The sequence below is a fragment of the Lissotriton vulgaris genome, chromosome 3_1, assembly GCF_964263255.1.
Source record: "Lissotriton vulgaris chromosome 3_1, aLisVul1.2, whole genome shotgun sequence".
Lineage (NCBI taxonomy): Eukaryota > Metazoa > Chordata > Amphibia > Caudata > Salamandridae > Lissotriton > Lissotriton vulgaris.
Window position 1 is genome coordinate 352985661 of NC_141689.1, and position 27456 is coordinate 353013116.

Here is a 27456-nt window from a genome sequence, read left to right on the forward strand (position 1 = left end):
GAACCAGTAAAATCTCCAGACTCACGCAGGACTGCGGTTTTTCACCGTTTGCGGTTCATGTATGTCACAGATGAGAGCATAGCGCACATTGCTGTAGATGAAGTGAAAGTTGGCTAGAGCACACTCAGCTGTGTGGCTCTGTTGTCATATTGCTTTAGGAGTTGAGCTGGAAGTGAACAGATTTGAGGACTTCTACATTTTGGTAAATGACACAAAGGTCTGAGTTCCACAGGAGACCACTATAGCTCACTACGATTCATTTATTCTCTGGAGAATGTGGAGGGGCAGAGTGAGACCACCCTACTCAGGAGCGATTTCAACCGAGGACCAGGATTTCCAGTCTGGAGTCCAAGTCTAGAGGCGGATCTGGTACATCTAGGCGGCTGAGGCTCTTAGCACTTTCAGTACAGTGTCCAATGGTTGTTAATGCCTTCCAAGTCAATTTTCCTGTCATTTATGCGGGACTGAATATTATGGTGTGTGGGTGTAATAAGTCCATTAGTATCTTTGGGCCTGATTTAGAGTTCAGCTGAGGTTTTACTCCGTCTCAAATGTGATGGATATCCCGCCCGCCGTATCCCTTGGATAAAAAGCGCTTGTAATACAGCTGACGGGATATACGCCACATGTGTTATGTTACGTTATGTTATGTTATGTTATTTTATAAAGCGCAACGGATGCCGCAGCCAAGAGGCGTCCCGGCGCTTAGGAGAAGGTAAAAAACACAACACGGAAGCTAATGACCAGAAAAGACTAAGCAGTAGAAAATAAAAAGGTCTTCAAGGCTTTTCTGAACGGGAGCAGATCAGGAATGGAGCGAAGAGAGGCAGGCAGGGAATTCCAGAGAGCTGCTGCCATCACAGCAAAAGAGCGTCCGCCCATCCTTGCTTTTTTAAAACGTGGCACTACAGCAAGGCTAGTCCCTGAAGATCGGAGAGCTCTGGATGGCTCATAATGACAGATTAATTGAGACAAAATAGGGGAAGAAGCCAACTTCAAGATTTTAAAAGTTAGGCAAAGGGTTTTAAATTTGATTCTTTGCCCCACAGGCAGCCAGTGAAGATCCTGAATAGTACGACGCACAGAAACAAACTTCGGAAGACCAACCAACATCCTGGCGGCCGCATTTTGCACCCGCTGGAGGCGAACTAGTTCTGCTTGATTAACGCCTAAGAATAAAGAGCTGGCGTAATCTAATCTAGCCAAGACTGTGGCCTGGACAATGATCTGTCTCGTGTCAGCATCAAAAAACTTAAAAATGGGTCGCAAACACCTCAGGGCACCAAAACAAGTTCCGGCAACCCGTTTAGTGTGGGCGGTGAATGAAAGTTTATCATCCAACCACACCCCAAGGTTCCTAACTTCAGCCACTGGGGTGGGAGCAGGGCCTAATTCAGATGGCCACCACTGATCGCCCCAAAGCTCACTTTCCCTACCAAAAATAATAACCTCGGTTTTAGAGGCATTCAGTTGGAGGCGGTTGTTCGCCATCCAGCCCGCCACAGCTTTTAGCGCGGTCTGAAAAGAGGCAGCATCCATGTTGGTCTCTCCATTAAGTGCAACCGCCAGCTGGACTAACCCGTCAGCTGAACTCTAAATCAGGATCTCAAGGGTGTTAGGTTGAGTGAGGACTCTTAAGAAACTCTAGGTCAATGTTCTCGATTAAAATGTCATATTTGTCAATCTTAAGCTGTATTGTAACCTCGTTTGAGAAAGACTGAAATAAACGAGAGGGTACTTGGACAAATTGGTTACAGTTGTGAGTTGATGAATTTGTATTCTGTTGCCGGGTGTGGCATGCAGCACAAGACTGAGTTGAGGGCTCAGTGTACTGTGAGGGGGCTGTAACTTAATTAGCACTTTTCTAAGATAGAGTTTCTCTCACTGTGGTGTTCTAGCTGTGAGATGACTGCTTTCTGAGAGACGTTTGATTGCATAGAGATATGCATAAAGGGGTTGTAGTTTATGGACGTCAAGTCACCGAAATGCCAGGGGTGGCGGAAGTGACATCACGCGCCCTCTCACCTCCACTTTCACTCACACACACATACACACAAATTCGCACATATACACGCTCTCACAGATAAAAATACTCTCACTCACAACCACGCACACCACACTTTTAAAAGCATTTTTTACTTACCTCAGCTGCCATGGAAGACCATTTTCCAGCGCACAGCATTCCATTTTTATTACACTATTAGTGAGTAATATATTTTATTTATTCACTATTAGTGTACTAAAAAATGTACAGAAAATATAGAGTGGAGCTCCAGCTGCCCCTGTGCTCCTGGCACAGAATTTGCCACCTCTGAGGCCAGGGGTTGCAAAAGCAGGGCTGGGGGTATCAAATGGCAAGTCAGGGGTCGCACCTGCGACACCTGGCGACCCCTAAATGATGGCCATGCTGTAGTTGCTGAGCTCTGTTGGGTGAGAGATGTTTTATAGAGCATCAGTTAACCCACAAATCATAAAAACTCGCTTGGTGTGGTGATGGATGTTGGAATAGAATAATGTACTATTCCAACTCCAGTATGTGCAACAGTAGGGAAGGTGTTAGACTTTAAATCCAACACCTTCTGCCCCCTCTGCAAGTCGTTGTTCCGACTTGTGGAGTAATGGTATGCGTTGTAACAACCTCGCTGTAATTGCCTGCGGGCAAAAGGATATGTGGTAAGTGATGTTTATCCACCTGTATACCACCCACGTTAATTAGCCACACTATATAAATACTGATTGATTGATGGATGGATTGACTGAATTCACCCGCTACCCACTTGATTATTTAGCACTGACTACTGTCATGAGAAGTTTAGAATCAATACATAGTAGACTGTTCCTTAGGACGTGCAAAAGAGCAAAGCAACTATAGGCGGTCCTCTCCACCTGGGAATACAGAGATAACTTGAAGCGAATCAAGACACCTTTGACAGGGCTGTGGCTGGTACCATTACTGCTGGTGTGAGGGGATTGCTCCATTTTTGTCTGGTTTAGTTTGAGAAAGCTGGCGGATCTCGTCCAACAAAATAGTTGATAGGATGTCAACTAGGGGGGTATTGTTATGCTTCCTGCATGGGAGAGTTCAAACATTAAATGGGTGTCATCAGCGTACATATTAATGCATGCCTCTATTTATACAAGTTAAACAGGACCTGTGACGAAATAGATTCATGGGGGATTACCACAGCACAGAGGTTGATCATGGGAGAAAAAAGGTTCAATTGTCACAGACTAGGATCTGTCTGAAGGAAAGATATAATCCAGTTAAAAAAGAATTACCAAATATTCCAAGTTCAGCCATTGATTTAAGCAAGATGTTGTAGTCAATGGTACCAAAAACTGCAGACAAATCTAGTAGAATCAGCGCTCCAACACCACCACCAGCAACACGGTGCCCTGGTTGTGGCATGTACATAGAGGATGGGGGTCATGTTGTTCTTATTTGCCCTGCCTGCAGCACCAAAAGGAAAAGTAGACCAGCGAAAGCCTTAGATGAAAGCCAACATTTAGGGTATGAAGAAAAAATGACCTGCTATATTTCTCCTGGCGATTACAACCAGTAAATCATGAAGGGCATGCTAATGTAAGCAAAGTCTTTGAAAAGAAGAAGAGACCTCTGAAATATATTATATCAGTCTCATCCACTGTATGTTATTCTTCGTGGTCTTATAACATAGGCTAATATGCATTCTCGCCAGTTCTCAAAAGCGGGTGTAAATTAGAAGCAAATGTCTGCAAAGATACTAATTTCACCCAAGAGACGCAGATAAGGTGTACAATTAAACTGTTCGAGGACCATTACTGGGAAGAGCTCACCCACTAATTAAGTTTCTCATTTAAACTAATGTCGTCATATACGTCTCTCATATTTGTCTTCTATAGACGGTCTTTTTAACTAACAAAGATGGAGAGACGGTTCAGTGATCCAACTGATGCATCGAAAAGATCAGTCTTTGTGCGGGTCTGAATGTCAAGTTTGAATGTTATCAGTTTCATACTTCTGAGGTCTATGTCACGATTATCATCGAGTTGGATAATAATTTACACATTTTTACTCACCAAACACATGTTATAAGGGTGTAAGATGGCAAACAGAGGTGCGCGAACACAGTGTAACTCTCAGGATCCTCAATACAACATTTCACTCCTGCAATTTACAGGGCATCGTACATGTACACAGATATCTGCATGCATCTTTCAAGGCAAACATCTCAATATCGGTCTCAACACCTTTCTGTTTAATACTTACTCCAGTTTTCTCATCAATGAGTTTAATTCCAGACATAGAAATGTTCACCCAGATCCTCTGCTTGTGTTGTCCCTGAGAACGCGCTGCTCCTGCCATTCCCTGTTAACAAGGAACAAATGAAATAACAATGTGACCAGCCATTTGTTACAGAACAATGAGAAACAGGCAGTTTTCGTTGATAATATTCGCGATACCAGAATTGCTATTACACTTCCAGTTGTGCCAACAAGCACTTGGTATTTGGCTTCAACCAGCGAGTTTGTGGCTCACGATTCGAAGAAGTAACCAGAAACAGAGGTCTGAGCCGGTGAATGTTATTTGAATATAGCCTTATAGCCTGCCATAGTGGGCTGTACCGGCTATTAAAGGCCCGCTGAATCGTTAAAGGCCCGAGCCGAAGGCTCCCAACATTCCAATGTTCTAATCCAGCATAAAAGAAAATAAATAAACAGCTTTTGCAATTTATTGCTTGTGTCATGCAGGTTTATACTTCGAAACCCAGATCGGAAATGCATTGGCGTTCTTAATTATCAACACAACACAGAGTATCACTGTAACCGAACACTCTTACTCCCCACAGATGGATACTAGCTGATGCTTCTTGGAATGGCTTCTGCTGAAAATGTGATGTAAATATGAGAAGAAGTCACAAAATGTTAGGGTCATAGGCCTGGCAAGAGCAGAGGAGAGAGAGAATATAGTAGCATCTGCTACAGGGTTGAACTGCTGCAGTCAGTCACTGCGAACAGGGGCAGTCATGGCTCAGGCTTGCCAGGGGGATTTACAGGTGTACAGGATCAATTAAGAAGGACATTTCTAGCAACAACATGCATATCACACAACTGGCAAGACGGCCCTGCTTGCCCCTGGGGACCAGGTTTCATGACTTTGCTTCTTAAGTTTGCTAAATTTTGCTTCTTGGTATTGGTTACACTGGTAGAAATATTGGTAACTACTCCACATTTTGCAGTACGTGCGATGCTTTGCACATTATGTTTTAAATGTGCTAGTTAACAAGTTTGCCAAGAGGCGAAGGGGTTAGGAAGTCCAATATCCTGGACCATATCTCTTTGGTGATAGAGCAGAATCTAAATTCCTAGCCTGACCTTGATCTGGAGCTCCATTTGTGTGAACATACCCCAGCAGATATCCACTCTCTAGGTCATAGCTCTGGAGGCTGTGACCAAGGATGGCTCTGACCGTGGTAACACACAGGTGGAAGGGGCTCATAAATTCATGTGCAATTGCATGTGGCACATTTTGAAAGCATTTGGCAGGCTTGTGGTGAAACTGATCAAATTTTGCTTAAATTGCTTAGCATGCTAATCAACACTGAGTCCTAAAGAAGTTTAACAGGATATAAGGAGGACCCAGCATTACACGCTGTTAGTAAGTCTGAACCATATGAAAAAAAACATTTGGTCTAAGGAGCTAAACTTTAGCAAACAAATATTACATTTTGCTTAATAGTTCAATACAAGCATCAATTGCAGAAGTATTAGCCAACCCCATATCATGCAACTCTCCAAATAACACAATCAAAGAAAAGGCCACCAGATTTGAAGTGAAATTAGTATACACACCGTAGTCAGAGCATAAAGATATAGAAGTGACTTAACTTGCAAAGAGTGATTATGGGTTCCATGTGAAAGGCATGGAGTCCAAAATGATGGACTCCGTGCGCCACTTGCAGGGGTGAAGAACTTGGATTTGTTGTTTTTGATAAAAAATATTGATGTTTTACGAATGTAGAAAACCAATATCTGTATGGGTCTCCGGATGCTGTTTAGATTTGCACTATTATATCTAAAACTGACCTAAGATTTTGGAGGGAAACAAGACAGGTTTTGCCATTGTCCATCATTCTTGGTGCATCAGGATTGCTTTACATTGTGACTTTTTATGTCTTCAAGATTTCTGTAGTGAAGTTTGAGTCCCAAATTCCACAGAAAGACAATTTGTGATTCCATTGTTTTACAGGACATCTGCAGTAGGAAGGGAAAATGCACTGTCCAGCACATTCCAAAGTGACATAGAAAAAATATGGTCAGATGACTTAATAAGTTGTGTGGTGAAGTAATGCATATATCAAACCCGTCCTTGGACAGTGAATGAACTTGTGAATGCATTGACAAGTTCACAAAAGTGAATGGCACTACTAGGAGTATGAAAGAGCACTGTGTGAATTCTAGGATGGTGTCAAACTGAATCAGTCATTTTTCTTGACTGAAGTCTTACTGGTTGTGGTAAATCATAGGATTTCCATGCCCTGGAGGTCCAGCTTTGCTCTTACAATAGTAGCCTGTGTTTGAAATGTGGGTAGACTTTTCTGAACTATTGACAATCAGGGAAACAATAGTTCTACAGTTTCCTAACTGCAAGGATGAAAAGCCACATTAGATGCTTCCTTTTATGACTTGAACATGTTGATTGTGTTGCCAGGTATTGCAAGTCTTGTTGTACAACTGTTTCCATCCAAGGGTCCTGAAATACCACAAACACTTTCCACCTTTAAAGTTCAGGATATATTTGCACTACCCCATGGGTGTTAGCTGTGATATAGGAGACCTACATATCATGTCTGATGGTTTGCTGTTTTCTAGGTTCTGAAAAGTGAAATGAGGAGTATTTCCTTGTTGAGCTATGTAAGTTTGGTAAAGTTCCGGAGTAATTCTTAACGCATTGGTGCTACGTTCTACATTTGCTGCCTTACGCTGAAAATCAATATTTTTTTTAAATGAACATGGGCATGTGAGGAACACACTCATACTGTCCTTAAATCCCTTGACTGGCTTTCCTCAATTTATAGATCACATTTTAAGATTCTCTATTTCATTCAGTAACCCATCTATGGCTTTCTTCCTACATCAAGATTTTTAGATAGCTAAATCTAACATGTAACACGTTTTCAGGTGGACCTCCTGCATGGACTCATCTATTTTTGGACAAAACTCTATTTAATGTTTGTGCGGGTAGTGTGGAGTACCTCCTCAGATCTGCCTCTTATAATCTATAGATTCAACAAATGTTTAATTAATTCATGGGGCCTATGGGTTCCTTGCAGGGACGGATCCTCTGCTATGGTGGAGGAGCGTCGCCCCACTGCTGGAACCAGCAGACGGTGGTAAAATAAAATGATAACGCAGTTCATAAAAGTGCTTTATTATCATTATATTTTACTCTGGAGCTGCCGCCGAGTCTTGATGGTGGGCCTTCCGGCAGCAGGATGAGTAGTGGGCTCAGGGCACTACCAGTGCGCATGCACGTTTGGCCGGCACTTGGATCTCTCCAAGCCAATGCTTGGAGATATCCGTGGACTCCGGAGCACAGGGTACTGGTGCATAGAACCAGCCCACTCCACCCAGCCCACTACGCTTCTCTCATTTTGGATAATACCAGCATGAGAGGAGCATCTGGATTCGCGTAGGGCACTCTGGGAGCCAGTGAGAGAATCATCACGTCGGCAGCTGGAGCTGAAGCAGCGGTAAGGCAAAGGATGTCAGAATTCAGGTAAGTTTCATTTCTTTTTATTCCCCCCCACCCCATCGATTTACCCAGCTAGTGGCCAACACTGAATCCTTGTTCAAAACGTAGGCCTCTGAAATGGCTACTGCGTGAGTAACTGCAACTTGCAATGGCATCTGTTAATGCAATCAACATTGACAGCCTGGAATTGACTGAAAATTGAATCGCTAAATTCTTCCCATTTTCATGTTTTACATAATAAGGAAAAATACCAACTGACAGCAATGTCAGTCAATGTCAAAACAGAATCATATATGATCCAGGTCACTGTGCCGACCGAAAAGCATTACGGTGGAGTAGTTCAATAAACAATTTTGAAATCTGAAGATCGTGGAGTCTGTGCCTGGTCCATGTGGATGAAGGAATTACAAGAGGTGATTTATATAAAACAAATTATATTATATTATATTATATATTTGTACACACATATATAAATATATATACATATACATACACAAAATATATTTTTTATTACTATATAAAACAAAATAAAAAAGATTATATATATATATATCTATCTATACTACTATTATAAAGAGAGAACTGTGTCCTTTGAGCCAGGTAAACTCGAAAAGTACACCACCAATCCAAACACCCAAGACATATTTGAAAACTTCAGGGCAAGCAGAAGGACATAGGCTATATAAAAACAAAAAATATACGTTGTTTAAAAAATGTAGAAATAAAAATAAAGTAGTGCCTTGCAAGTAGCGCCGGCCGCGACGTCTGCGTGATGACATCGGGAGCGCGGAGAGGAGCGGCGTTCAGGAGCAACAGGAAGAGCGGAGGACATGAGCGCGGGGAGGAGCGGCGAGCGGCGGTCAAGCGGTGAGGAGCAGCGAGAAGCGGAGGAACAGTGGAGCGGTAAAATCAGCAGCGCAGGGAGGAGCGGCGGGTGAGTTAAGTGAAGCAGCCAAGAGCCACGGGTGCGCACCGAGGGACAGGCGGGAGCCATGAGTGCACACAAGCCCAAAATGCTGCCCCAGCCCCCTTTTGCCCCGGGCAACGCCGGCGGGTGAGGTAAGTGAAGCAGCCAAGAGCCGCGGGTGCGCACAGAGGGACGGGCGGGAGCCATAAGTGCACGCAAGCCTGAAATGCTGCCCCCAGCCCCCTTCTGCCCATATATATATATATATATATATATATATATATATATATATATATATATATATATATCCAAACGGGTCCTCAGCAAGGCACTCAGAGCAACGTTCAGCCACGCTACCTTGAAGAAAAACAGCAGGACCAGGTATTCCGTGAGTTGATATTTTATTTGGCAACAAACGGCAGCATAACGTTTCGGCCTCTCACAGGCCTTGATCACATGGTGTTACGCATTCGAAAGGCAGAATTTAAAGTGCTAGTGCAAAAAAACGGTAACCAACCAGAATAGAGTAAAGTGCATAGTGCAATAAACATAGTCAAAATACTAAGTAATTTCATTATTGCCATAAATCACGCACTCAACAGTTTTACCAATGTTAAAAATTGAGAGTTTGCCAGTGTTGGGATAAATCCCCCTAACAGATCACATAATAAGTGTATGTCTGCATACCATAAAATGTGTATATACACATGTTATTTACATGATAACCGGATAAATCCGTTAGTACGATCAAGCACATCCAGGTAAGGTTAACATAAACAGACCGATAATGTGTATATTTGTGCAAAGAATGCAAAATAGGCAGCAAGAATACCAAAGCTGCTATCTATGTATGGATAAATCCATATACCATCTATTAAAGACCATGTCACTTAATAGATACACATATTTGTCTGAGCCAATAGTGAAGTACATATACCCTTATACCAGGGGACCTGATCATGAGATACACTTGGATCTGATTAAAAACAATTGGCTAACTGTAAACCCACAATGGTTGGATAACCTAAATTATTAAACAAAAAGTGCAAGTGAATATGATTAAAATCAACGAACAGATTCCAAATCGATTATAAGCATGATCATGATGTTAAATATATTATAATCTAATCTGTCGGCAAAAGCAATAGGATCACCAGGTGAAATAATTATGACATGTGGGCACATGTATCCCTGGACAAACCACTGGCCAAGCTGGAAGTACTGAACAAAAAACATGTTGTGGAATATCTGAAAGAGATACATACTATAGTACCCCAAGGAACAAAACAAATGGAGATAACCTGTACAGAAAGCAAAACTATAGACAGGTGTAAAAATCTTCTGATGCATTTAACCCGTTGGGGAATTTGCTGTCTAGCATGAGAATATAGCGTGTTTCCAATCTTCTCAACGCTGCTTCCCTGTTTCCACCCCTTCTCAAAGGTGCAATAGTGTCTATGGCATAATATTTCAAGAGAGAGCTGTTGCTGTTGTGCTTCTCTCTGAAATGCCTAGCGACCGGGTATGCTGGGTCGTTAGACTTTATGGCCCGTAGATGCTGAAGGACCCTTTTATGCACCTGTAATTTGGAACTGCCCACGTAACGAAGGCCACATGGGCATTCCAAAACATAAACACAGAATTCACTTTTGCACGTGATTTTTTTCTTGATTTTACATGGGGTGTCCGAAAATGGAATGCAATACTCGGTCTTATTCACCCCCTGAATACAAGCTTTGCACGAAGCACATTTTCTGAAGCCTTTGCTCCCTGCCAACCAATCTTGTTTATTCAACAACTCAGGGCTTGATTTTACTAGTGCGTCCTGTAAGGAAAAGGCTTTTCTGTACGTAATCGCTGGTTTCGTAGGCATATATTTGCCTATAATGGGATCGCATTTAACCAGACCCAATGCCTATTTACAATTTTTCGTAACGCACCATGCTGGTTGTTAAAGGCCCAGATGAGTCTGGTAGGTTGTTGTGTTGGGGTTATGGTGGAATTACGTGTCCCCCTATGTTCCAGGGCTTCAGAACGGGGTATGGCATTGGCTTTCCTGATGGCAGCCAGGATCACCTTTTTGTCATATCCTCGAGCCAGAAATCGTTGTTTACACTCTTCCTGGGCTTTCTGATTCTGTGCTTCAGTGCTGCATGCTCTTCTGATCCGCAGCATTTCCCCGTAGGGGATGCTGCGGATCAAATGGGGAGGGTGGTGGCTCTGTGCATGCAGCACAGTATTGCCAGCCGTGGGCTTTCTGAACAGAGATGTTTGAATTTCTCCATTGATGATATCTATGGCAACATCCAAAAAGGTGGCATGTGTACTGTTGATATCAGAGGTAAATGACAAGTTATAATTGTTCACGTTTAACTTGTCGATAAATTCTGTGGCCTGTTCGGTGGTTCCTTTCCAGATCATGCATACATCATCGATGTATCTGAACCACCGAACAATGTGATTCCTACAAATCTCAGAGTGTTCGCCACTGAGGACCTGCCTCTCCCAGTACCCCATGTGGAGACAGGCATAACTAGGAGAAAAACAGGCCCCCATGGCTACACCCCTGATTTGCTGGAAATACTGTTTATTAAACATAAAGTAATTGTTATTCAAACAGAATTTTATCATTGATAACAGCATTTTGTTGTGTTTTTCCAGAACAATCGGACGGAACCCCAAGTAATGGGCCACTGCCCTGAGACCATCCACATGGATGATGCTGGTATATAGGGCAGAAACATCAAGTGTTACAAGCAGGTATGATGAATCCCACTGAACAGTGCTTAGCTTTCTTAAAAAGTCACTGGAGTCTTGGACATAAGAGGGTAATCCTAACACATGTTCCTGCAAGTATGAGTCCACGTAGATTGTAGTATTCTCTAGCAACCTCCCACATGCAGAAATAATAGGTCTTCCGGGGGGTTTCTGCGAGTTCTTGTGGATCTTGAGGATCAGGTAGAGGACGGGCATAATGGGAAAATCATTTTTTAGATATTTAAGTTCATCCATGCTTATGAGACCTGATGACCGCCATCCCATGAGCAATGAATAAAATGTACTTTGGGCATCCTTAATGACCGCCAGATCACAGTGTCTGTAACAGGAGATATCATTCAACTGGGCAGTCGCCTCTTCTAAGTACAAGTCCCTTGCCCACAAAACAATGTTGCCCCCCTTGTCTGATTGACGGACAATCACATTGCCAGCCTTTTGGATCTTTGCCACTAAATCAGTGTATTTTTTGTTACAGTTATTTCTGTATTTATTGTTCCTCAATGTCTGTGAGTACAGTGTCTTGATATCTTTTACTATGGCCTCCTGGAAGATATCTAAATTGTCGTGCAGCATCTATGGAGTATATGTAGATTTTGGCTTGAATTTTGTGAGGTTATATATATATGTAGATATATACATATATAGATATATAAAAAGAGATAGAGATACATATATGTTCCTTACCTCCTTTTTTGGGACTATGATGATATAACAACTTCCTTTCAGCTTATCACTAATGACATATTTTAATATTTTACAAGTGCAGTATCTATCAGTCAAAATCACAATGATTCAAACATCAAACACACTATGCACATAATATAGAATATAAAGGGCACATAATACCCATCTATCTTCCAAGGATGGCACTCATTGCGTTCCCCAGTAAGTCCCTGTTAGAATCTTGGGATTGTCATCAAATCTAGTCCTTTGTGTAGGCTCTGATGGGGTTGTTCTCTTAATATTCTGTTCTTTATACACAAACCTTTGAAAAAGATAACTGCATCTATACGTTTTCCATTGCTTTTGGCAATGATTTAATCTCTGCAAGGTGTTATTATGGCAATATAGCACACAGGACTTTTACAACACGCAGCCAAGTTCTGCCACCATCCTAAGTTTACGAAATGCATCACTTCATTCTGCTCCATTATTCTGACTGGTAGTGCACAGCTTCAATCAAACAATATTTAGTAGATTATTCTGACTGGTAGAGCACAGCTTCAATTATACATAGTTTAGTAGAGTATTCCTATCCAAGAGGCTCAGATTTGCAAAGTGCCTCACCCAAGCATTCATAGTGATCAATGTCAAGACAGAATGTGCACAACTTTGAAGACTTGCTTTTAATCTGGATACAATTCCTCTGGTTCAGCTACTCTGTCACTCCACTGTCAAGTACCTTACTCTAAATGTTTGCAAATCAATGAATTCGTCGACATCAGCCCATACAAGTTTAGAATTTCACCAATGATGATAGGATGACATTTCCACTGTAACTTTATGTGGACAATAAATGAAGGGGAGCTCATAGACTTAGCTCAGTTTATCCTGTTCTTATTTGTCTGGTCAATTTGATGTCAGACCATAGTTTGCTAGATGGCATATTTTTATGCAAACAAATCTATCCCATGCATGTGGTAATCTATATTTCTGTTTTATTTTCTCTTAATCAAGTTGTACTAGGATTGAAGTACATTTTTAATCAATTCCGATCATATATCCTTAAAAAACGACCTCAAATGGATGATGCTCAATTTATTTTAAAGTATTTTTGTAACTTAATACCTTCAGTTTCATCATTGAGTCTTGGCTCATTTTATCTCCTCTTGCATCCGGAACTTCATCCACCCCAATCAATTTGGCCTTGTATCTGATGCCATCGCCTTTGAATCGGGCAAGAAGAAACTCATCTGTTTTTTCCGGACCTTGAAATAAAAGAACATTTGAGTTGATACAGAAATATCCATTAAAAATTAGAAAGTCTTGTTTAGAGATAAACTGAACCAACAAAATGAGTCAGTAACTTCTTGCCAATGTAAAAACAAGTCATAATAGTACTGATGCATATGAGTATTTAATAAGAACCAGTGAAACTGCCATTTTGTGCCCACTAGTACTTAATTAGAAATGTGTTCACTCACTACAGACAATTACAGAATCCTTCACAGGTCCAAACTATTGAATATTCTTTCGTCCATCCAAAGAGTTAGAGTTATTTAAAAAAGGATATTATACATTAACTAGTAGTACATGTAGACACCTCGGTAAGTGAAAGAGCCTATAACATGCCACAAGATTCCATGCATCTTTGAGTTCAGGCATTTACACCCCAGACAGAACAGTCCAAGAATACTGCACAGGGGGATAGTGATGAGCCATTTTGTTTCACTGAGATTTCATTTCAACCTCAAGGGCAAAACTAATGTCACTGAGTAAGGAACTGACTTTTCTTTCCCATGTGGTACTATTAAATGACCAACATCCTTATAAGAAATAATAGACAAATACTCAACAAAAGACAGTGAAGTCAAAATAAAGGATTAGAGAATAAAAAAAGAATCAGAGAACAAAGACAAAACTCTATTTTAACTTTAACATTCACCTTAGTATTCTTTAAAGGCAGTAGTATACAAATGTCAGCATGAATTATTCATGATGCACATTAATAAGACAATATCACAACCTCTCTAATTCCACTCCACTGTCTCACACTGTAAGCCTGAATATCCTTCAAGGACCAATTCAACATTTATTGGCAATGTTGCCTCGTCATGAGGTCCTAGGGATACCAATGTGGTTGCCATGCACCCAGAATTACTGATAGTGCTGAGTATGGTCAATTCTGGGTGCACTATTACAGATGTCACTCTACAAGAGTTCGGCTGAAGGAAAGGGCTAAGTAGGTTAAAAGCGGGCAAATTTCCCTGAAAATGTTAGTAGAATGGGCTGTGATAAAAACTGGTGCAATGAGGGGAGACCCAGTCTACGTAATGGGCTTGTGGGTATACAGTATTTGGAAAAAACCTAACTCCGTGTCGGGAGCATAATGTTGGCAATAATAGAGCTTACTAATGAAGATGGGAATACATAATTAATTAATTGAGCTGGATAAGGTGCTTCCTGCTGACATAACGTATTCTTTGGCCACAGCATTCTGCGCAGCTATGCTTATGAGTCTCAGGTAACCATATGCAATCCAATGTGGAAAAGAGGAATCAAAACCACTCTTCTGACCATGGTGTATAAGATCCTGAATAGGGTAAGGCTATACAACACATATTAGACAATGCAAGTATTTTTCAATAATGTCTTGGTCACTTTGATTGCATGGTGTGTGTTGGGTTTGCAGTGCCACTCCCATCATGTGTGCCGTTTTGTGAAAGTTGTGTTGAGTTACTGCTATCAACAGAGCAGAATGACATACCCGACCTTTAACAATGTTGTTTTATATCATAGGTGAAAATGCATAGGAAGGAAGGTAGGGCTTTCCTGTTATGATTTTCAGTCTGTTTACTTATAAATAATGTAGATTAGGAATCCCTGAAGAGCCCAGAAGAATGCCCAAGACCAGTTTATGGACAAAATATGGCAGAAACGTGATGGCGAACTCTAAGGATGCTGTGGACATTTTACCCCAAAGCATCCATTGACCAATTGTCATAGTATTTTTAATCATACCTAAGGTACTACCGAATAAAGGATACCCTCATGGTATACCTCAAGGTATTTTTAGAACTGGATCATAGTCCTAATATATCTTAAGAACTTTCTCAACAATTGTGAGGTTGAGTCTGCCCTGGTAGGACACCGCATCCAATATCTTTTTATTGGGTGATCACCTCGGACAAAAGATTAAGGCTAGAGGATTAGAAACCCTCCTATAGTAATTCCTCACTGCACTCTTTATGGTTATGAGTTGTAGAAGGCAGTACAGTGAGCGACGCCTCCATTTCTCTCCTTGTGATAATAGCATCCAATTCAAGTCACTTTGTCTTGTAAAGTGGGCCTTAGCCAGCAAACTATTTGTCTCTGTATTTGCCGCTCCACCTGTAGTCAGTCTAGAAACTCGCACCTCATCAGCCTCGAATTACTGAAGTAGATTTGCCGCCGCTCACTGACAAAGGTAGCACCGTTATCTGTGCTCTCTACCCAACTAGCAGCATCCAATGTTGTCAGTCTTGAGCACCTGCATTTAATCTAAGTAGAAGATATTTTGCATTTTGATGCTTATACAGACTTCCTATGTACTCCTGTTTAATTTACTGTGGCTCCTACGAAAAGAATGCTACCACTTCAGTCCTGCTGACTGTCTGCATAAGTAAGCTTAGACTTCATGTACCACTATCCCCCGAAACTGCATACTGAAGCAACTGTCAACTTTAGCCTCCTTAGTTCCCTCATATGCATTATAAATTCCCAGTGAGTCATGCAGTATCAGCTCTATCAGGCACATGCATCATTGTTGGCTTTTGCGATTTCTTAATTGCGATTTTTAAGGAATCAAAATTAAGAAATTGCAAAAGCCTATGCATGAAGAAATCGCAGAAAAATTTGCGATTTCTAAACATTCCTTAATTGCGACTCGCAAATTGCGAGTCGCAATTAAGGAATGCCTCCCCATTCATTCCTATGGGCTTAGAGGCCAATAGGAATGAATGGGAAGATATTCTCTTTTTTTTTTTATTTTTATTTTTTTTTTTTTATTGAGAGTTCGTACCGGTAAATACATATTCCTAAATGGATACATAAATACATAAAATAGAAGCATAGCATTATTCCTTCATGCGAGACAAAAACAGAAAGAGTGATAAACAATACGAAATCAATTGACATGTTAAATATCTACACAGCCAGTAAGTCATTCATTTGTAGTTAGTTTTGCTGTCCTCCATGTAGCTACTGGGGCCCAAAGTCGCTTGCCCACATCCCTTAGCTTTGCTCCCTTTAAATCATATAATGCTTCCTCAATATTATGTATGCCCAACATTCTACACAACCACATTTGAAAAGTTGGGGCTTCTGTATCCTTCCAGGCTGTGCTAATTAAAATCCTAAGGACTGCTACAGAGATAAAGACTAAAGCTTCAGCCTCGATACTTATATTTAATTTCACGTCGCAGCCAATTATTATCAGGGTTGGGGATAGGTTAATTTTGATATCAAGTAGCCCCTCTAAAAACCGTATTATTTCAATTTTAATAGATTTTAATTTTTCACAGCCATAGAACATATGTATAAGATCTGCTGTACCATTTCCACATCTGGGACAATTGCTATCTGTCGCTTTCCCCCACGAAAATAATTTTTCGGGCGTATAGTATAAATTAAATAGAGTTTTGTAATGTTGGGCTCTGAGATTCGAGGAGCGCAAAAACCTTTTGTCCATTGCTAACACCTTATCAAGGTCTACTTCGGGATCTCCCAATTTTTTGGACAATGCATTTTCAATTTTTCCAATATCATCAATTGATGCATCGTTAAATATTTTATATATATCTCTAATTCTATGGCCTCCTGACTTCAAATACTCAATTAATTCATATTTCCCAAGCAGAGTGATACGTGGCCTAATTGATTTAATTCTATTTACAATCTGTTTGTATTTGAACTCTTGATAGCCTTGTAGTGAATAGTGTTGTCTAAGTTCTTCGAGTGTTCTGCACTGATCTCCAATCATTATTTGCCCCAACTCCACTATACCATGACTCTCCCAATGACGCCACGTTCCATCCCTACTAAAATTTGGAAAGAGTGTTGAATTCCAAAGTGGTGTGCGATGATGGATGGTAGCTATATCTAGAACTTTTTTAACAGTTTTCCAAATATACCATACACCCTCAAGCGTCTTATATCCAATTTCCTTGTAATAACTCCTCTGAGTCCTCCTTAATAAAAGCCCTACGGCTTCACCTCCTACCAATAGCTGGAAGATTGATGGTATCGCCGCCTGCCTGAAGGTTGGACCCCCCGGATGGAGTAGAATAGCCATGTCTGTGAGGAGACATGCAAGATGATAGCTCTTAATATCTGGCAGTCCCAACCCACCTCTATCTTGTGGTAATGACATATATCTATTTGACCGCCTTATTTTTCCGCATTGCCATAAAAATTTCATGAAAATGGCCTCAATCTTCCTAATAATTTTCTCATCAATTTTAAATGGGATTGACCTCAATTTGTAAAGCACCTTAGGAAACATTGTCATTTTTATAACGTTAGCCCTCCCTATCAGTGACAGCTGTAATGAGTCCATTCTTTTTAGGTCTGTTTGCATAGATTTGATAAGAGGGGTATAATTATCATCAATTATTTTACCTGGTTCTGCATTTATTGTTATACCCAGGTAAACTACAGATCCTACATATCTTCCATGGAGGTGGATGGGAAGATATTCTCAATTTACGATTCGCAATTAGCGAATCGCAAATTGAGAATGCGATTTCAAGGGTGCAGGGGTGTCCAAAGGACACCCTGTTGCACCCCTGAAATTAATCTGTGCACATATGTTGTGCACACACATACTCTAAGGGCATGTGTGTGCATAACATGAAACTTTGAAAAATGCACAAAAGTGCATTTTTCAAAGTTTTTCGCAAATTACCACAAGGTTCAACCTCATGGTAATTTGCTCCCCCTAATTGCGAAATCGTTATTTTTGAAACTTTCATGCACTGCATTTAAGGAATCGCAAAATGCGATTCCTTAAATGCAATCGCAATTTGAGAACTCGTAAATATTTGCGAATTCTCAAATTGCGAGGGCCTTCACCCTTGAAGCATCCCAAAAGCTGATTTTGCGATCGCAAACGGCCGATATTTGCAATTCGCATCATTTGCAATCGCAAAAAGCTTTGATGCATGTGCCTGTATGTGTAGTATCCAAGTTTGGTTCACTCCACAGATAAGCCCAAAGTAAAAAAATAAAATACTAGAGTAATTATAAATAATAGAAATGATTCATGAAATATCCCTAGACTTACTTATTTTCATAAATAGAGACACCTCTAAAGTCGAATATGGATTATGTCTTGTACTGAATGACGTCGGGTGATCTGTAGTGCACCGACAGTATGTTTACCTTACAATTTCACCATAAAACCAGCAAAAATAAATACTGATACATTCCAGTTATACCCTAATCAATGAACAATACTTAACAGCATTTGCTCTGTGTATTAGTAAATGTATTGCAGTGAAATGCAGGTGCATCCTATCATGCATTCCCCCTTCTTTTCTTTGTGAAGTTCCTGCCCTTGGAGTAGTACTTCTAATATTTACTTTATCGCTGAGTAACAAAGTATAAATGTCTTGTATTTATCCAGAAATAATAATCTTTATTAACTGCATACTATATTGAAAACACTTATATGGAACCATTATGAAGAAAATTCTGTAACAGTGCCTTTATCCCCGTTAGTGTAAAAAGAAAGAGACATATCTAAAAGCCACCAACCACAGAACCAATGCCAACTTTCAGCCATATATATATATATATATATATATATATCACTGCCCATGTGTCACAAAAACGAGCTCACCAATGCCATTAAAACTAAATCTGTAGGCTTCGATGAACGAAAAGGTTTCATAAAGTACAGAGATGCTACAAGAAGTGTCCCCGGCCCTAGTCAACTACAAAACGTGCTGACTCGATCTTTCCCTACTAAAAGTCTTTGTGGCCATCCTTGAAGCACGGATTCACATCACTGTGATGCACGTACGAATAAGCTTATGTCTGGACTATGAGAACGTAATTTTGGGAACCTATCTAGGCGCTAATCAAATTCCATCTTGTTAGATTTTCAGCACAATAACCTGCTCAGCTCAATTGCCTTCAAGTGAAGAAGAAGCCCCCTGAGCAAACCAATCCAATACTGTGAGCTTGCCCTAGCAGGTTTACCCTATCATGGAGATATACTTCAAAACCACAGATCCAGAAAATCCACTCACTCTAGCATTCCCATATGTTGGCGTTTCCATTTCATAGCGATCCCACGGACGTCTGTCCCATACTGATTTGGTTGAACATTCTGCTCTTTTCCATCTGCAGCCCTAAGAAAGTGCTTTGGGCATTTTCTGTGTTGTATCATCAGTCGTCAATCATAAACTAGTAATCAAACCTATATGAAGAAACTTAAGTGAACTTTCCCTTTAAATGAAGCCTCTCTGCTTTTGATGAACGTAGGGGGGTAATATGGCAACATCAGGACCTGCCAACTGTTTCATTTTCAGGCTTTCTTTCAAGCGGCTTCTTACCCAATTTCATATTGCAACCTTTACCACAAGCTGAAATATTCAGAAAAGGAGGACATACAGGCTATGGGAAGGGCACAGGTTGGGATAAACAGACATCCTTCTCCCATCTCCAGGATACTCCCAAGTAACAGTGCGCGTTACAAAACAATTTATACATATACATACATATACATCCCTTTAAGCTAAACTAACAGGGACTTCTTAAAAGAAAGCCAGTTTTATATCTTCAACCAAGAATGTCTGGCTCCCAAACTCCTATTCCATGTACCTGATAGCGTCTCTACAGGATCATTATATCCAGTAAAGCCTGGAAGCCATTTTTTTTTATGTTTAAATGATGTGTTGTAGTGTGTGCTGGAAACAAGTAAACTCAGCAGACAAAATAAAAGCATGAAACATGACTAAAAAGAGTTTAAACTAAATATACTCTGTTTCTAGAGATTCACTATTAGAACAGATGCGTGTAGACCAGTTTTAATTCCATTGTTTTTAGGAAAAGATGAACAAATCTTTGCAGCATACAAACAGATGATGGCTGGACATCCTTACCGCACAGGGTGATATTGCAGAAGGTATTAAAGAATTGTTCTGTGTGGATATTATAGCATTGGACTAAAATGCCTTGACAGCAGGTTAGAGTGGGAGTGATATATACACACATAAGAGCTACGAAATGATAACTGTGCATCTATGATTAAAAATTCCCTGTCCATCCATCATCTAGCAACTTACTAAGAAGAAAACTTTGTAAACCCCTGTCGAGGCCACTGGATCTGAGGAAGAGGAGAGAGGTTTCAGCAATCCAATTAGACCCCAGAAATAGATCTAAGTGCTCTTGAAGAATGAGGGAGCTGGCATCAGCCTGAGCTTGATGGCGCAGAGCAGGTGCGCCGCGTGAAAATCACCCCTTGGTGTGTGCATCTGTGGGCCGCTCTGCAGGAGCATGCCAGCCATTTGCATAATTTGCATAATCATTTTACCTCAATGTAGGTTTCATAGTCCCACTGAGGCTTCCCTGCACCTGCCGAAGGAGGAACTCTTGGTGCATGAGAATAGGAAGTCACAAATGAGCAAAATAAACACCTAATGTTTGAAGGAACCTGTGTTATCCAACAGTGTTCACCAGCGTCAGGGCAGAGATGACACGCGCACACACACACACACACACACACACGCACACACACACACAAACACAGCAACTTTTTATGTGTGTGCTATCTCACACTACAGCCATAGGTAGCATCGTGTTACAGATCTGTAGTGATGTGTGGTTAGTTAAATTTCTTGCTGTAGGGATTCCAGATGTTTTGTCACACCAAAAAATGAATGTTCGTATTTGTCTGTATTAGAGTAATACGAACATTGATTTTTGCCACAACAAGTAAGCTTTTTTCCTTTTAGATCACAGGCCAGCGCCAAGACGCCTCAGGGCATAAGAGCGCTCTATAAAACCCCAAATCAAAGCAAAATAAAACAGCTCAGTCTGCGGCAAAAGAAAAGCGCAAAATAGTACACTTTTACAAACACACAGTATGGAGCTAAAAAGCATCTCTCTCCTGGTGCGCAGAAACCAAAGAGGATTGCACCACCCAGGCCGTTCAGGTAACCCGACCCCAGCAATCAACAGTTCGGGCAGCTTTTTCCGCGAAATAAACACAATTGTCTTAAAACTGCTTCTAAGGGCAATTTACTTGAAAAGTCTACTGGGACGTCAGTCTGCATATAAGGAAAAAAAGTCAAAAGCCTGTTTTAAGTTAATGACTGTTTTTGTTGTCACTCTGGCATTTTACTGAAGCGCGCCTGTCATCGCTCATCAATCTCGCACTAATTTGCAGTCATGAGGGTCCCTAGATCTCGCACATGAAGTCTGGTTATGTTTTGGTAAAGAAAGACTTCTTTATTCCTTCGTTCACTAACGCGGAGCAGCAACTTGCACACACTGTAAATTATGCCTCAGTTACAAGGCTGAAAAAAATGACTGCCAGATAAGGCTTTTTATGGCAACTTATTCTATTAAAAAGCACTCGTTTCCTCTTTTCCCGCCCTTGTTTCTGTTTTTCTTCCTTGTTTCTCCTTCTTATCTGAGTTCTCTTTTTATATATATTTTTTCTTCCTTATACTTAAAAAAGTTCATTTATTTAGATGGTTTGTTTTCCAGATCATAACTATTTCCTACACTGTATGTCATTATAGATTTCATAACTTACACTTGTTGTATACATTTTTATAATATTTAGACTGCATTTGGGCAGGCTTTTGTTAATAGTCTCTCTCTCGAATTTTTTATGCGGCACAAATACCAGTACCATAAAAGATCATAAAATATATCTCAAATATAACATTCAAAAGCAATGAAAGCAGTCAAATTAGTTCTGAAAATATGTGTTACAACAAAATACTTTTCCTAACATGTCTAGCGCCCCAAATATAGTGTCAATGGTCAATAGTCTAATAAAAACTGAAAAAAGACACATGTAAAACACAAGAGAATATGGGAGATGCTATGAATTAGGTGACAGATGCCTGTTGAACAGCAATTCTACTCCATGCTGAATTTTACTGCTTAACATTCTTAGGTCCAGATTTACCGTCCTTAGCGCAACAGAGTGCTGCGTGAAAAACTGCTGCTCTGCGTCGCATGAGGTCTGCAAAACTGAGCAGCACCAGATTTATTAACCCCTTGTGTGCTTGTGACGGAACCGCTCCGTCACAAGCCACGGGTGAGCTGTGCTTGTGACGGAATGGTTCCGTCACAAGCACGTGACCGTGACCGCCACGCGGCCGCCCTACCCCCTTAGCGCTGCGGCGGGTTAAGAGTCGCCTGCCGATGACATCATTAGTGGTGCTCGAGTTAAATCTGACCGTTCTGCGTGACTCTCTTCCGCAAAGAGAAGAACAGGGTAGAAGCTGAGATAGAAGCTAGGGAAGAGGATAAGCAACATTGTAGTTCAGACAAGGTCACCTTCCCCCATTGCCCTGTTTCAATGTTCATTTATCTGCTGCCTAAAACATTTTTTATTTCACCCCCTCTTTCTAGGCTGCAGGGGCCACGCCTCCTCCAGCGCCCAGTGGTCAGGTACAGCTTCAGGGAGCCTTGCTCAGTCTCTAGATAATGCTGGAGGTTTAGGGGAAGGGAGGTTGCAACACAGACTGTGACCTGGACCCCTAGGCTGTGTGCACTCCTTCAAATCTATTAGTAGAACATCCTGTCCCACTGCACCCTCAGTGCCAGGGGTAGTAAGGTTGCTTGAAATCTCAACTTTCCACTTTGAATCATGAAGGCTTTCCTTTAGCTGGAGGGGAGAAACAAGACAATTAGCCGCAGGCCAGTGTCTCCTTCAGATCTATCCATTATTAAGACATTTCTGCTACTCTTTCCTCCTGTAAGGCTATGAGGTGAGTGGCGGAGGTGGTTGGGATCACATCGCTGTTGTGGGGGATAGGCAGGATTCTTCCACCACTGGTGGTGAGGCTGTCTATTGGTTTTGACCTGTAAAGGTCAAGTCACTTTTCCATAACCTGTGACCTTGCTTTTCCTCATGATTGATACTGGTGTATATGTGTGCTTTACCTATGGGAGGATGGAGAGTGTTCATTTGTGACAACATGTGCTCGACTGCACACAATGGTGTTTTCCCTCCAGGTTGTCTTTTGCCCATGATGAGTGTAGAAGCCCGATTGTCCCTTGATCTGAGCACCCCGCCTCAACACTTGAGTTATTGGGAGGGTACGGGTAGGAATACATATTGTAAAACGATGTCCTTTCTCCCTATTTATGTGATGACTGTTGCTTATTAATCTGAACCTAAAGGGTTCCAACTGTGTGCCTAATATACAACATAAATTCAACCAATTCTGACTGCACAGAAGCATTTGACTACCTGCCTGAAAAGGCCTGCCAAGCTAAGCACAAAGTTCACAATATACTCCACAATGGAAATAAAAATACTGGAGCACATTTACGAAACTTCCCCGCAATGCAGTGCAGCAAGCAAAGTTACTGCACTGAATTGCGAGAAATTGAGAGAGCAGAAATTTTAATGCGATATGTACCATGTCTGCTCTCATCTTGTACTGGTGCACTCTGCGCGGCCTGGCACCAATGCAGGCACCTTTGCACCATAGTTCAAGATTGCCTGCATTACAGGCAATATTGTTTTTGTGCAGGATAAACAATCTTTAGAAGCATTTTCCTCTTTCTATTCATGCTGCAGAATGCAGCACACATGGAAAGAGAAAATAACTTGGATAAATGAAGATATTTCTCCTTGTTATGCCTTACTTGGGAAGGTGTAACATTTTGATGCATGCCTATGGTTACTTACTCTTTTTAAATCTGAGAATGCACAGAAATCTAAAGGTGAATGCATGGGAACGCTCATGCTCCACCCATGGTACGCCACCTAGATTGAAATGTAACGCAACGCAGTGCAAGATGCTGCCTTGCATTATATATCTTTATAAAGCCATGTAAGGCCATGAAAATCAGGCCTTGTGTTCACTGTAACTATTACTCAAGCCTTTGCAACACTGTACATTTTCTTATGAAATCTTCTTTTAATAATTTTCTTATGAAATCTTCCTCTAAAAATGTTAAGATGTGGATTATATTGGTATTTTCAAAATTGTTATACTTTTTATTAACTGAAACACTAAAGACTTTCTATCTTTGCTTAACAAAAAAAAAAGATTCAGCCTCCCAGATATCACAAGATAATTGCAGCTCAGCTGGCCTGAGTCACAAAAGGAAACGACGGTTATAGCCTTTGGACATGAAACAGCATCAAAGCTTCTTAGTCAATATCTGCAGTGCGCATGTTGCAACCCCAACAAGGTCTGTTGGGGCTTTGGACATAGTTAAAAATGGATAATCAACGCTGCTCACTATAGAAATCCAGTCTCTCTTCGACTACTGGCTTTGCATTGGCTTGTAGTTGCTGAGAGAGTCCAATTCAAGTCACTTTGTATTGTCCATACTATACGTGTAAATGTATTTATATAGCGCGTACTACCCCAGACGAGGCGTCAAAGCACTTTTTGGTGAGTAGCACACTACTCAGGGACCCAAAAGGATTAGTATAGGGAAATATAAGATAATGTGAGCGGGGGACATGTGAGTCCATTAGATAGATTGAATAAGATAATGGAGGGAAAGAAGAAGGAAGAGTCTAGAAAGTGTTATTTTGGAGATCAAAGTAGTAAGATAAGGTTTGGGATGAGTCAAAGGAGGGGTACAGGAGGAAATAATTTAGCAAGGGTTGTTTGGGAGAGCATAGTAGTAAAATGAGGGCAGGGGTGAGCCAGGAGGGATATAGGAAGGTCGAGTGTAGAAAGGATCATAGTAGTAGAATGTGGTTTGGGATGCGTCAAAAACTGAAGGTAAAGTATAAATTGAGAGGTATAGGGTGAGAGAGTAGTGCATTGGAAAGAGTCAACGTTTTTTTTCTTTGTTTTTTTCTTTCTTCAGTAGTAGAAGTAATAAATATATAGATACAGGACTACATAGAAAGGGTATACACGTATAAGGAAGATAATATATTGAGATTTAAAGTTGTGTTGTATAAACCCAGACTTAAGTGTTGCTGTCTTGAAGCTAATTTGTGTATTTTTAGAACTCAAATCTTTTTTTTTCTTTTTAATTTGATCTTTTCCTCAATATTTCAATAGTAAAACACTTGTAGATAATAGATATGATAAAACTCACATATTGCGATAGATAAATAAAAACAGACACATAAGCATCTAATCAAATAACTTCTATAACAACTATGCAGTGACCTATAAACATGTTAAGGATAGAATATTTATATATTTAACCATAAGTAATATATGCATTTGGTAAGCAGACCTATTGAATATCTATTTTAAAAACCATAATTATTATACATATCTGTTCGTAGGAATACACATGTATAAATGCATACATATAATAAAATTATATATGTTTACATACACATGAGTATGCTGTACATTAGTCTTTGAGTATGGTGGTCATGTAGGAAAGAACCAACTCTTGAGTAGTATTCTTAAGATAATTTTATTTATTTATTTATTTATTTTGTGTTTTATAGAGCGCGAATCAGACCTGTGAGGGTATCAGAGCACTTTACAGTGGTATCAGGTGGGATACAAAACAAAGGGGGGAGGAGAGTCCAAGGATAAGGGAACAAAATGAAACAGTACATGGTAAAGCAAAACAATCCTAATATTCAACTACTATAAGGGATAGGAGCAAAAACGATGCAATAAACTAGAAAAGCAGTCTCATCGCCGAGAAGGATTGTTCAAAGTGCAGGGTGGGTAACATAGGGGAAGGCAGCCAAGGAATAGTGCAATGATGATAGGTAAAGTCAGGATGAGGAGGTGCTTGTAGCGTGAGCTTTAGGAGAGGAATTTGTCCATTATGAAAGATTTGGTCTCCTTTTTTAAGTGGGCTAGAGACGGTATCCTTCTAATGGCGGGTGGGAGTGAATTCCATATTCTTGGGGTGGCCCCAGAGAAAGCCCGATTATATGTTCTTTTTTTCTTGAAGCGTGCGGGTTGGAGCAAGAGGGCTCTGGCGGACCGGGAGTTTCTGATTCCTCTGGATAATACAAGTTTCTGTGCGAGAAAAGCAGGGGAAGATAGTAGTTTGTTGATCTTATGTTTGGGGGTAATGAATTCCATAGTTTGGCTGCTTGAATACAGAAAGAGATACCAAAGGGGATGATGGACGGAGCGTTTGAGCAAATTAAACACTCACTCTCAATCAACTGATCTGGGTTTAATCCATCACCATTCTTTAGCTCACTCCACCACCCCAGTTCAGAAATGGCCATATTCAAATCAGTCTGACCCTGTTCCTCATGAGAACAGTCCAGCCCGAACTGCCAAGCCATGTCTTCCCTGGACCGGAAACAGGCATCTTGGGACCGGTTTTGGATTCATTATCCTCATCAGTCAGGCTATCTTGAATCCAGTGGTAGAGTGAGCAAGGGACCCACGTCTGGGCATTGCCTGCCAACTTAGAGCGAACAAAGCGATACCAAAGTGGATGATGGCCGGAGTGTTTGAGCAAATCGAACACTCACCCCCAGTCAACTGATATGGGTTTCATCCATCACTATTCTTTAGCTCACTCCACCACCCCAGTTCAGACATGGCCATATGCAAATCAGTCTGACCCTGTGCCTCATGAGAACAGTCCAGCCTGAACTGCCAAGCCATGTCTTCCCTGGACCGGAAACAGGCATCTTGGGACCGGTTTCGGATTCATTATCCTCATCAGTCAGGCTATCTTAAATCCAGTGGTAGAGTGAGCAAGGGACCCACATCTGGGAAAACCGACAACTCAGGGCGAACAAAGCAATACCAAAGGGGATGATGGATGGAGCGTTTGAGCAAATCAAACACTCACCCCCAATCAACTGATCTGGGTTTAAACCATCACCATTCTTTAGCTCACTCCACGATCCCAGTTCAGACATGGCCATATGCAAATCAGTCTGACCCTGTGCCTCATGAGAACAGTCCAGCCCGAACTGCCAAGCCATGTCTTCCCTGGACCGGAAACAAGCATCCTGGGACCGGTTTCAGATTCATAATCCTCATCAGCCATGCTATCTTGAATCCAGTGGTAGAGTGAGCAAGGGACAGCTGATCAGCCAGAAATCGGTCCCAGGATGCTTGTTTCTGGTCCAGGAAAGACATGGCTTGGCAGTTCGGGCTGGACTGTTCCCATGAGGCACAGGGTCAGACTGATTTGCATATGGCCAGGTCTGAACTGGGGTGGTAAGGAG

General features: G+C 41.0%; 1 protein-coding gene across 6 annotated transcripts in view; it reads right to left on the reverse strand.

Annotated features, from left to right (window-relative positions):
- Positions 1-27456, reverse strand: part of DAB2 (DAB adaptor protein 2) — a 293826-nt gene that overhangs the window by 121361 nt on the left and 145009 nt on the right. For all 6 annotated transcript variants that reach the window (XM_086960573.1, XM_086960570.1, XM_086960569.1 and 3 more), the window contains exons 3-4: positions 13209-13348; positions 4250-4348 (exon numbers count right to left, since the gene is read on the reverse strand). In XM_086960573.1, coding sequence (XP_086816699.1) covers positions 4250-4348; positions 13209-13348 — 239 coding nt within the window. The remainder of the gene's footprint in view (positions 1-4249; positions 4349-13208; positions 13349-27456) is intronic.